This window comes from Petaurus breviceps, unplaced genomic scaffold, assembly GCF_028583685.1.
Source record: "Petaurus breviceps papuanus isolate PSGF00001 unplaced genomic scaffold, PetGlider_PUasm1.0 90617, whole genome shotgun sequence".
Lineage (NCBI taxonomy): Eukaryota > Metazoa > Chordata > Mammalia > Diprotodontia > Petauridae > Petaurus > Petaurus breviceps.
The window spans coordinates 1,612,635-1,625,267 of NW_027187287.1; the positions used below are offsets into that span (position 1 = coordinate 1,612,635).

The 12,633-nt window shown below is 46.7% G+C and overlaps 1 protein-coding gene across 1 annotated transcript in view; it reads left to right on the forward strand.

The window, feature by feature from the left end:
* FASN (fatty acid synthase) overlaps positions 1 to 12,633 on the forward strand; it is a 58,149-nt gene that overhangs the window by 1,600 nt on the left and 43,916 nt on the right. The window contains exons 2-5 of the mRNA XM_069063984.1: positions 4,730 to 4,870; positions 6,795 to 6,947; positions 10,694 to 10,867; positions 11,657 to 11,857. Coding sequence (XP_068920085.1) covers positions 4,744 to 4,870; positions 6,795 to 6,947; positions 10,694 to 10,867; positions 11,657 to 11,857 — 655 coding nt within the window. The 5' untranslated portion in view covers positions 4,730 to 4,743. The remainder of the gene's footprint in view (positions 1 to 4,729; positions 4,871 to 6,794; positions 6,948 to 10,693; positions 10,868 to 11,656; positions 11,858 to 12,633) is intronic.

The following is a 12,633-nucleotide window of genomic DNA, read 5'->3' on the forward strand; positions in this document are numbered from 1 at the left end:
GAAGGGGGGTACAATCCCCTTCTTTTGAATAATGCCACTGAAAACTAAGTTCTCAGCCCTGTCTTTCTTTTTTTGTGAGTGTGAGGCAGAAACTAGGACAAGCAAAGGGATTTTCTGCATGTTAGCCACCCAGACTTTGGTCTTGTTGGAGATGTTGTTTGTTGTGGGGAAAAATATTCTCTGTATTTGGGAGCCTAGCCTCTGGAGGTCCTCTTCCCAGGGAGATGGTGGTTACAGTGGCCAGAGCATTGGACTTAGAAGTTTGATGACCTGGATTCCAATCTTGACTACCGCTAGATAGCTGGGTAACCACTTAGGGTGTCACATTCCTACAGAACCTCTAAGGCTCTTTTTAGCTTTGACAGTCAGTGACCTGGCAAGGGGAGGAAATTACTTTTCTTCTTACCTTGGAGAGTGGCTTTGGTCACAAGCTGCCTGTAGTACCCCCACTAAGTCCCTCTAGAAGAGAAAACAAATAGAGAACAGAACAAGGAGTGCCAAGAGATGTGGGCAGTGTGGAAAAGGGCAGGAGAATTGCAACTATATGACCTTGGAGGGCTCTTTGTGTATCTTTAAGTGTGTTTGCTGAGGATTTCAACACTGGGTTAAAAATGAGGCCACTGAAGCTTACAGAGTACAAAAGTAAGCAAGACTGCCTCTTGAACCCCTTTCCTTCAGAAGCCCCAGTCCAGATTAAGTGCTGATAGTCACCTCTCCAGCATGGGAGAGGGAAAGACAGATCACCCAGTTAGGAGGCACAGAGAATGTGTGGAGAAACATGGACCCACGGCAAATAGCCTTGGAAGTCTCTGTTCCTGGGAAGCTCGGCCTTGGAGGGACCCAGCCAACTCAGCCAAGCATTTCCTCCCAACCAGAACTCCATGTGCATAGCAAGTAGGTAGAGAACAGAGGAACTGATTTCTGGAACAAGGCAAGCTGGTGTCTGGGAGTTCCACACCAGTTATATGGAGTGGGTGAAAGGCTCCTTATTCCACAAGAGAGAGAAAGAGCTTTGAGCAGGAGGGAAAACTGCCCCCCCAGTAGATCCTACCTGCCCCTCTCATAAGGAGAGAGAACTGAAGCCCACCTTGTGTGAGAGACCTGAGGAAATAGGAGTTTTTTCTCACTCTACTTAGAGAAGCCAGAGGACAGATTCCTTTTACAGGAATGGAACTCCATGCTCTCTAATCATTAGTGCTGCCAAGACTCCAGAGGGCCAATGTAAAACAATTCACCGGTGCCATCAGTAGCTCAAGTTGTGAGAACATAACTGCCCCCCCCCTTATCCTTGCTACCCAGGGTTCTGATCCCATGCCCCTCTAATCTCTCCATTGCCTAGAACAAGGGTTCTTAACCTGAGGTCCATGATCTTGTGTTAAAAAAAAAATCTTGATAATTATATTTCTATGTAATAGGTCGCCTTTGTAATCTTATGTGTCTTGTTTTAAACATTTAAAATCATTCTGAGAAGGGTTCCATAGGCTTGACCTGATGGCCAAAGGGATCCATGACAACTAAAAAGGTCATGAACCCCTGGCCTAGAGAGTTCTTGGAACTCTCCACAAAATTACCCGGGATGGAAGAGTGTTTTCTATAGTTTCCTTTAGCTTAATCTGAGTATCAGGACAGCAATGGTCAAAAACAGTTCAGCCAATGGAAAGGTAGCTCCTTCAGACCCACTATGTCCTACTCTACCCTAGTAGGTAAAAGAGGTCCAGAGCTAGATCCCTAGGAAAGCTTGACTGGAGAATGGAATTGTGGCAGGACAAACACAATCCTTCCTGGATTTCTGAGCTGCATGTGTGCCAGTTATAGGTCAGATTAGAAATGGGACAGTGGCTCTTCCTCCCTGGATGCCCTAAGGCTCCTGAGGGCTGTTTCACCCCTCAGGGCTTAGAAAGGTGGTTACAGGCTCTAGGACCAGCAAACCACCAGTCACAGAATGCTGAAATTACCTCCTTAAAGAAAAATAAGTAACAAGGCAATTGACCTTCCTTCAAGGGAAACCCAGGTACCCATCCCATTCTCCTGCAAGATAGCTGTTAGAATGAAAAGAGATGAGTAGTTCTTTAGACATATCAAACTTGAGGATCCAGGACTGGGACATCAGTCAACAATCATTTATTAAGTGCCTACTATATGCCCATCACTGTGCTAAGTGCTGAAGTCATGCTTTAGCTGGAAATGAACCCCATCCCACATCACCAGCTCTGACCTCCCACACTACTCACACAGCATGTCCAATGCTGCTCTCTATTATCACCCATCTTTTTTGTGTGTCTGTGCTCTATCTTGCCCAGCTGGACTGTCCGTTCCTTGAGGAACTGATCTTAGGGAATCCTCCTAACTCATTTCTGTATCTCCCACGATGCCTTGTATAGCCTAGATCAACGAATTGTAGGACCACAGGATTGAGAACCAGAAGGGTCTTGAGAGGCCAGGTAATCTCAGCTCCCTGATTTTACAGATGAGAAATTAAGGCCCAGAGAGAATGGAGTGAGTAACTTTCCTAAGATAGTTCAATTAATCTTGAAAGGGGCTAGGATTCAAATCCAGGCCCTGTGACTCCCAAGCTTAGTGCTTGCTTTCCCCTGCCTGTGCCCTGCCCCCCATTGTTTACTGATAAATCTGTTGATTTGTTGAAAATGAAAGAACCTCTCATCTCTTGGCTTGCCTGGGGAGACCAGAACTAAGAGATGGTCACTGGCTCAGGGGCAGCTGGTGGGGAGTGATCTGGTCTTAATGAACAAATCGTCATCAGCATCAATCACCCTTTTCCTCCAGAGCCCTGGCAAATAGCCAAAAGCCAGTGAGTTCACCTGAGGAAAAGTGGCCAAGCCCTATCCCTGGCCCTTCATGTCCTCTTGGCAGAGGAAGAAGAAAGGGCAGGTATGCTTTACAGTCTTGAATCTCAGGCTCCCTCCAGAAGACTGGAATCTGGCCTAGTGGAATGAGCCTTGAATCCAGAATCAAAGCACCTTAATTTGGCTACTTGTTCTACCTGTGTGACCTCAGGCAAGTGTTTTCTCCATCTGTAAAATGAAGAGGTTAGGTTAAATGGCCTTCTAAGGTCCCTTGCAGCCTCTGGGCCTATGACCTGGATTGGATTCCCTGCTCTATTACTTAATAAAACAGTTGACCATCATCACTTTCCTCATCTGTAAAAACCTAAGGGTTTGGACCAGATAATGTTCTAGTTCTGCATCAGTGATCTCCGTCTGGAGGCCTCAGAAGCCACTGGGAAGGTGGAACCCCTGATCTTCCAGACCCTCAGCTAGGGAACTGGGAGAGGATCAGAGAAAGACCAATGTTAGGGATGATTCCCCCATCGTACCTCACAGCAAGGGCTAAGGAAAAAGGGACGCAACAAGCAATGCTGTTGCTGGAGCTATGGGGGAGTCCAGAAAGTCACAGTGTTTGTACCTCCCTCCCCAGGTCCCTGCTCAACTCAGCTCCTTCCCCAGAAGCAAAGAGATTTGATTTGGGCCTCTATCTCTGTTGATTTTCCTAGTTTCCCTGCCCTGTTGTTTTGGCTTTCTGCCAGCATACCCTACTTCTGTTATCTCTTCATCTATTCAGACTTTCTCCCATCTTACTCACTACCTTAATTGTCTCCAGGTCTCAACTTCTCTCCAGTATTTGACTTCTGTATCTCCTCTCTACAGCTTTCTTCCCCTGCCCCATGTTCCCACCATGGTTTGGACTCCTTCACTCTCCCCACATTTCCAGCATCTCTCACACCCCTCCATCTCCAATCTACCTCTGATTTTTGTATGAATTAAGTTTTATTCTTTTTTTTTAATTTTTTCCCAAGTCAACCCGCATATATTAAGTGCCCACCTAACAAGACACTGTGCTAAGCATGGGGACGACAAGAAAGGCAAAAATCAGTTCCTGTTCTCGAGGAACAAAATGTGAGGCAGGATAAATGGGAGACAATCTCAGAGAGGAGGGACGAAGATTTAGAAGGACTAGGAGAGACTCCTTGTGAAAGGCTGGGCTTTAGTTGAGACTTGAAGCTAAAGCCCCGAAGATGAGGAGAGAGAGGGTTCCAAACCTAGGGGGCAGCCACTGACAATGTTCAGAAATTGGGTATTGAGTGTCTAATTGGAGGAACAGGAGCAGCAAAGAAGCTGGTATCACTGGATTGCTGCGCACATGAAGAGTGAAGTAGAAGACTGGAAAGGTAGGAGAGGGCCAGGCTTTTAAAACCAGAGTCTAAAATTTTTATCTTTGATCCTGAAGGTTGTCCCTTTTTCTTTACACTCTTTTTTTTTTTCTGTTAAGGTTCTTGATGGTCAGATGGTCTTTACCTTAGTTTTTGAGGAAGTTTGGGGCAATATGGAGTAATTTAACTCCTTTCTCTCCGTTAGAAGGGTCTTTTTTTTTTTTATCACAGTGAACTTTTCCTCTCAATTCTGCCCATTTCTTGACTTAGTCCGACTGTCCTTCCAATAAGTTCAGCCCTCTGCCCCTAGGCAATGCAGTAGGATCCTGAGGCCTGCTGAGGCCCCAGTCTCAAGGCTGAGGTTGTCTCTGGTTTCTCTTGGAGAGATGAGTACCTTCTTGGTGTCTTCCAAGAGGTCTCCCTTGGATCAGCCAGTAAAAGATAGGGGAGGTGGTGGGCGGGAACTGTTTATAACCAGTTCTTCAACTTGCTTTTTCCCTTCATAAGCTGGGACTCCATCTGTAGTTTTCAACTTCTCACTTCCTCCTCCTTACCCTACAGAGAAAAGCTGAAAAATGGAGGAAGTGGTGATTGCAGGAATGGCAGGAAAATTACCCGAGTCAGAAAATCTGCAGGAGTTCTGGGATAACTTGATTGGAGGCGTGGACATGGTCACAGATGATGACAGACGGTGGAAAGCAGGTGAGTGCTGATGAGGAGTCTGAGCCTTGTGAGCAAGGAGGAGAAAGTGACTTGGTCTAGACAGGGGGAAAAACTTTGAACTGGAAATAGGAATTCCTGAATTCTGGCCAGCTCCCATGCCCACCTCCCTCTAATTATCGATGTGACTTTAAGCCAGTCATTTCTTCCCTCTCTGGGGCTATCTTTATCTGTAAAATATAGTGGTTGGACTAGAACAGGAGTTCTTAACCTGGAGTCAGAGAATTTGGGGGGAGGGTTGTTTTTTTTTTTAAAACATCAGTAACTTTGTCAATTGACTTACTTTGTAATCCTAAGTATTTTTTCTTAAGCATTTTAAATTGTCTTTACATGTAACTGGAAAAAATAAAATAACATTCTGAAAAGGGGTTCCCATAGGCTTGAGCAGATTGTTGGAGGAGTCCATAGAACAAAAAATGCTAACCCCTGAACTACATGATCTCTGGTGTTTCCTTCCACCTCCACCCCCTCTTTCCTTTCTGCTGTGACATGATCTCTCCCGAACTGGCATCATTTTCAACCTAGAGGTCTTTGGTGGTTGTTGATCTGTCCTGCTTTCTGACAACATTTTCCAACAGTCTTGGCAAGAGAGTAGGTCTCCCCTTTTCCCAAGGACTTCTTTTGGTAAAGAGGACCTCTCCTATAAAATGAGTGGTTTGGACTAAGTGATCTCTTAGGCCCATTCCAACTCTGTTTCTGTGACTGTTCTCCCCAGATTCCTCAGTCTTCCCTGAAGGGAATTTCATCTTCCTCTTCCTCTTCCCTTCTCTCCCTCTCTTCCCGCCCCCCTCCACTCCATTAAGATGCTTATCTCCTAGTAGGGTTTGCATAGTAATTTCCAGGAATGCCCTTTTCTTCCCCTAAATCTACCCCGGAACTAGTCCTGAAGAGCTGAGTTCACTATAGCTTTATTAGCATTTCTTCTCAAATGTTCAGGCATTTGTGCCTCAAATGTGCAATATCCTTATAGTTTTGCAATGCCAACCTCCTATGCCTAGCTTGCCTCCCCTTTGGATAAGTAGGAGGTGCTTTGTTTAGATTAGGACCACAAAGTGAGTTAATTCCTCTTGAGTTGGTCCTTAAAATCTATTTCTAAGATGTGGTACAGGGAAAGAAATACTCCTTTTGGACTCTGGGGGGGGGGGAAGTTAACAAAGTATATTTGGGGATGTCTCTAGGCTTTCCCTACTTGGCCTCCCTGACTGAGCAGATCTGGTACATGGAGGCTGCCACCTTTATTCCCTCCCTTCACACAACCTGTCAGATAAACACTTAGTCTGAACCCCCTTCACACCCAACTTGGTTCTCTGGAGCTGTCCTACCTGACAGGCAAGATGTGACTCACCCAGAGCCAGTCCACAGGGCTCTGCCTACATCAGTCTGGGCTGGGCCAGGCCAGGTCAGACTGGGCTGAGGGGCTTCCCAGCTTAGGAATGGGGGTGCAGGATGCTGATGTGACCCCTGTGTTCCCCCCAGCCTAGCCCACTGTAATGTCTGTGCCAGGAGTCCTAACAGTACTGATTCTTTTGTGATAGTGAGAAGTAGTAAGGGGAACCAGGCTGACACAGATTTAGTGCTGCCTAGACCATCCAGTCTCTTGTCCCTGGTTCTCTGCCTCTTCACCCTGGCTGCCCCACTCTCCCCCATGAAGCTTTCTCCTTTCTCTGTGATTGCTGACTTCTCTGAATTCCTTTTAGCTTAGCTGAGACACCTATTGGAATTGTACTTTTTAAATCTGCATATCCACTTTAACCTCTTTGAGGGTGAAGAGTGTCATGGGTCTCAGGGTGGTTGATCAATAATTCTTGGCTGAAGAGATAGAAGAAAAGAAGGCTACCCAGAGAGGAGAAATTGCCTTCTGCCTTGAGGCCAGACCCCTGGGAATGTTGACTATGTTTCCTTCCAGGGCTGTATGGACTGCCCAAGAGATCAGGCAAACTAAAGGACCTATCCAAGTTTGATGCTTCCTTCTTTGGAGTCCACCCCAAACAAGCTCACACAATGGACCCCCAACTCCGCTTGCTACTAGAAGTGACCTATGAAGCCATCGTGGATGGAGGTGAGTGGCTGCCCTGGTCAGCTAGGCTTGGGCAGGGGAAGGGGGATGATTCAGCCCTGTTCAGGAACAAGGTCTCTCAGTTGTCCTAAATGGTTTGGAATGAGCTCTAGGGGAGGTGGATCGTAGTGTTATGTATAGTCAGAAGTGGATGGGAAGGGACAGACATAACCTCTTCTGGAGGCTCCTAGGGAAGAATGGTTAACTGGTTTGTGCTTCTGGATCTGTTGGCCCTGGCTTAAAGCTGGTGGGTGGACAGGGGCCAGAGTGGGGCAAGGAGGGAGGGATGTGATTGGACAGGGTTATTGTTTCTTAACCATTTGGTTACAGATGTCCTTGATATCTGATGACTTCCATTTGCTTACCCTTATCAGCCAGGATTTGATCTTGGGATGTAAGGAGGAGGTGGGGAAAGAAAAAATTCCTTGGTGGGACAATAGGTGTCACTAGGTTGGGAAATAATGGACTGATGTTCTGGGTTTTCCTTTAACCTAAAATGGAGGCTGAACTAGGGGTGGGACTTCCCCTAAATACCTGGAGATGATCTCTGTGAGGAAAAAAAATGATCAGCCACCCGCCCTATATCACTGACTGAGCATTCAAAGCACAGAACTGGCTATTGAGGACATGGGCTGGGTATATTTCACAGAACAGATCAATGACCAACATTTTTTGCAGCTAAATTAGGCCAGACCCTGCCCCCATTTTTCCCAGTCTCCCATCCCTCTGCCCTTCCCAAGGCTTTCACCTCCCACTCTCTTCAGCTCTGGCTCCTAGAGCCAAGCCATAAGGAGGACAGATGTAAACCTTCAGGGACTGCAGATACAAAGGACCACACAACCCGCAGCCATCCAAGGCTCCTTGCTGCTCACTTATCTGATCAGCCCATCATCACCTTCGGCTTCCTCCCACTCTGCTGGGTTGAGAGGTTGATTCCTCCTCCAGTCTAGCATTGCCTTTACTCCACATATCTCTGTTGATAATGTTCCACCTTCTTTCTTAATCAATGTCAGGCATTTCTGATAATGCTTCTTACTGCCAGCCGACCCCTTGCGGCCACAGCTTTCATGCCCATTCTTTTGCCAGTCTGGAGCTCTCTGGCAGCCTGGCTCTTCTCGCTCTCACATTGCTGTAGGTGCCTTTCTTGCTTGGAATAGATTGAAGTGGCTGCAGGGCCCCTTCCCTACCTTCTTCACCTCTCTTCTTCTCCACCCCCTCCTTGCCCTGCCCTCTTCTCTTCCCTTTCCCCTGTCTTCTCTGCCTTTTCTTTTCCTACACTTTACTCTCATCCTCCCTCCCCAGCTCTCCCTTTGGCAACTCTAAACCTTCCCTTCTCTTAATTTCTTACTATCTCTCCTGTTTCACATTATGCTTAATATTCCTTCCCCTCCTAACTGCCTTCTGGAAACTATCCTATTGCCCTGCCAAACCCCCAAAATCTGGACATCAAGGAAAAGCTGCCTGATGAACTCTGTTCCTTTTTTTAAGGGGGATAGGTAGGTCATCTGTGGCCAGAATAAACACCAGAAAGCTAGGTTGGTCCAATTTTCTCTGTGCCAGTTGTTCTTTTGTGGGCCTTGGCTCCCTTGAATAGCCCAAGGGCTTCATTCTATTCAAATACAGAACTTTTCTGGTGGGAGGAGTACACTAATCGGCTTGATTGAAATCACTACTTATGCAACTGACTGCATGTGGCTACTAATTTGGAATCTGGGAACCGGGTTCTAATTTTACCTTTGCCATTTGCCACCTGTGTTACCTAGGTCAAGTTGCTCAAATTGCTAGGGCCTCGAGTTTCTTCATCTGTAAAATTAAGGGATTGGATAAAATGTATTCTGAGTGCCTTTCCAGCTCTAAATCTATAATCCAGTTGGCAAAAGCTGGAAAAGGATGTGACCCAGGTCAAGTCACTTAAATTGTTAGGGCGTCAGTTTCTTCATTTGTAAAATTAAAGTATCAGACAAAATGTATTCTGAGATCTTTTCTAGTCCTGAATCTATAATCTAGTTGGCAAAAGCTGTGCCGTCTAGTACTTGGGATTGGGTTGATGACGGAATAGTTCCAGGCTTGGAATTAGAAAGACTCGAGTTCAGATCCTTCCTCAGATACTTACTAGCTGAGTAACCCCAAGTGACTTACTTGACCTCTCCCAGACTCTGTTTCCTCATCTGAAAAAATGAGGGGGTGGGACCTAATTGCCTATAAAAGCCCTTCTTGCTGTCTATGGGTAGGGGACCCTAGGGAATTAGGAACCTCCCAACATTTGGGAGCATCTTTGGATACCCTTAGCCAACTTTTGACATGGAGAAAGTGGTCACAGTGCAAAAGAGAGGGCCGCTGGTTTGTGTCCATGGTTTGTGTGGTAGACTGATGTCCAGCAGTCACTTGATGAGATAACCCAGGGGTGGGGAACATGTGGCCCTCTAGGTCCTCAAGTGTGGCCCTTTGATACAGGACTGTGAAGTTTGGATTCTGTCAAAGGGCCACACTTGAGGACCTAGAGAGCCACATGTGGCCTCAAGGCTACAGGTTCCCCACTCCTGGGCTAGCCACTGTTTTCAGTATAAGTCAAAGCATAGGAAAGCTCATTCATGTATGAACTGTCGTGGAAGGAAGACAGTCATTTAATCTGATACAGTGGCACAGGTTGTACCTTAATTGGGGTGTTTACAGTGAATGATAACTAGGCCATTATGTGGCTCATTTGCATATATGTCACTGCCGTTTGGGGGGGTGGAATGGGGAGAAGTTGTGCTCCTAGCTCATTCACTGGTGAGTTACACCTGGTGAAGAAGGGAAAACTGCCCAAGGGTCTGCCCCTGCCCTTGAGAGCCCCAGATGTGGTCAGTGTCCAAAACTTCCTGGCTGCCCTACTTGACTTCTGTCTCCTTGAACTGTCATAGCCCAGCCAGCCAGGCCATTAACACTTGGGTGATCATTTGGTCAGTGATGCATTTAATCTGCTTCCAGCCAAATACCTGGGGACAAGTGCATCCTTGGGGAGAGAGGATTCCTCATATCAATGCCTCTCTCTGTTCTCACAGGGCCCACACCTCAAATTCATCTTTAAGTCTGATCCTGGGAACATATTTGACAATTTGCCCTTTGTCCCTCCTTGATCCTGAGTTCTTTTTTTTTTTTTTAATTTTTTTTAAAGCAATCAGGGTTAAGTAACTTGCTCAAGGTTACACGGCCAGTAATTTCTGGGTGTGGTGCTAAGTATCTGAGCCCAGATTTGATCCCCAGGTCATCCCGACACTGGAGCCAGTGTTCTTACTCGCTGAGCCACCTGGCCTCTCCCTGAGTTCTGCGGGCTTGAATCCTAGGTCTTATGCATATAGAGAAGTGTGAACTTAACTTCCCTCCAGCTCTCCTCTTCTCCTCACAGCCTGATAATTTGCAATATCCTTCTGGGTTTCTGAAGAGGAAAAAAAAGTCCCTAAACTCTTTCCAAGCTGTTTTACTTTTTCTTTCTCCCCTTTACCCCATCCCTACTGTCTTATTAGGAAGAATGTTTTCTTGCCCCTGTGGTTTTTCCCCAACCTAACCTGGGCTTTGAAAATCACAATTTCAATTAAATTCTGCCATAGGACTAGAGAGGGTCCAGCCAAAAGTAAGGGTCCTCCAAAGTAGAGGGGAGAAAACTGCCCCTGATACTAAGGCAGCTTCACGTCTACCTGCCTACTAGGGCAAGAGGCAGCCTCTGAATATGCAAGCCCCAAACAATGTGTGTTTTGCTCCCCTGACAGGCATCAACCCAGCTACCCTCCGAGGGACCAACACTGGTGTATGGGTGGGTGTGAGCGGATCAGAGACCTCAGAGGCCCTGAGCAGAGACCCGGAGACGCTCTTGGGCTACAGCATGGTTGGCTGCCAGCGGGCCATGATGGCTAACAGACTATCCTACTTCTTTGACCTAAAAGGTGGGTAAGGGGGTCAAGAAGACTGACCAAAAGGAACGAACATGGATTTTCTGTGCCTTCCAACCATCCCCTCCCCAACACACACACTCTGGGCCTCTATCTTCCCAAGAATAGGGAAGAGAAAGATGCCTCCTTTCTTATCCCACTTTCCTAGAGAAGATAATGGGTAGCTAGGTGACACAGTGGATAGGGTGCTGGGACTGGAGTCAGGAAGATTCAATTCCTGATTTCAAATGCAAACTCAAACAATTACAAGCTGTGTGACCCTAGACACTTAGCCCTGTTTGCATCATTTTCCTCATGTGTAAAATGGGCTGGAGAAGGAAATGGCAAACCACTCCAGAATTTTTGCAAAAAAAAAAAAAACCAAATGGGGTCACAAAGAGTCAGACATACCTGAAAAATGACTGAACAAAAGCATGATGGTGAGAGAGGTGTAGTAGAAAGAGCATAGGATTGGAGTCAGTATAGGCCTCACTTAACTCATCTGTAAAAGGAAGGGTTTGGACTAGAGGACCTACCTCCAAGATCTCACCCAATTCCAGATCTGTGATCCTATGAGGGACTTATTAGGAAGCCTCTGAGGTCCTTAAGGTCCTTCTAAAAATTGTGGGATTCTCTGGGGTTAAGTATATCAGTAATTGGTGTGTTGCTTCTGCTAACAGACCCTGGGCAGGGTTGGCCTGCTTAGAGACTGTCCACAGTCTAGCCCCATGCTTAGAGACAAAGAGCCTTCCCAGCTCTCTCCTTCCCCCTGCCTGATCCCATTGTTTGTGCTCTGGTTTGCAGGACCAAGTATCGCCCTGGACACTGCATGTTCTTCCAGCCTTGTGGCTATGCAGAATGCATTCCAGGCCATCAGTTCTGGAGAATGTTGTGCTGCCATCGTAGGGGGCATCAACGTCCTGCTCAAGCCCAACACCTCAGTCCAGTTCATGAAGCTGGGCATGCTCAGTCCTGAGGGCGCCTGCAAGGCCTACGATGCTTCAGGTAATGAAGGCAGGAGAGCTTACCCTTAACCATTGCGTCAGGAGCCTTGGGAAGGTCAGGATAGAAGTAACAGCAATAGTGAAGAAATGTCTCTACCCTAGCTAGCCCCACCTTCTAATGATGCCATTAAGAAGAGGCAGTATGGTATATAGTGGAAAGTCCCCTGGATAGACACATGGAGAGACCTGTGTTCAGATTTAGCTGCTGACTGGCTGTGTGGCCCAGGTCAGGTCAATTCTCTTGAAAATAGAATAAAAACCCACCTCACAGTGTTGTGATGGGGATCAAATGAGATAATAAATATAAAGGATTTCATAGACCCTGAGACACCACGAGGACATCAGCTCTTGGCAGTGTGCTATGGTGGAAGGGGCCAAAGCCCTAGTGGCTGTCTCTTTTCTGCACCAACTTTCTGTGATGTATTAAACTGTTCTCTAGGTCTCAGTTTCCTCATCTGTAAAATGAGAGGATTGGATTAGAATATCTCAGAGAACCTGTGGAGTTTGAAAATTCTCCCATCATTGATTCCTCTAAGTCTGACCCAACAAAAGACTGGCTAGTGATCTAGCTTCATGGGAATTTTCTCAGCCAGCCAGGAGGGGCAGTTCAGCATGGCTACCACCAAGGCTGTCTGAGCCTCAGTTTCCCCAATTCTTTAAGATGAGGGAATTGGACCAAATGCTCTGCAAGGTCTATCCCTGCTCTAGCCTTCAGGATGCTGTGACTTTGACCCCTGGTTCCTGCCTCCCAACCTTTACACATAGCCTGGTCCAGCT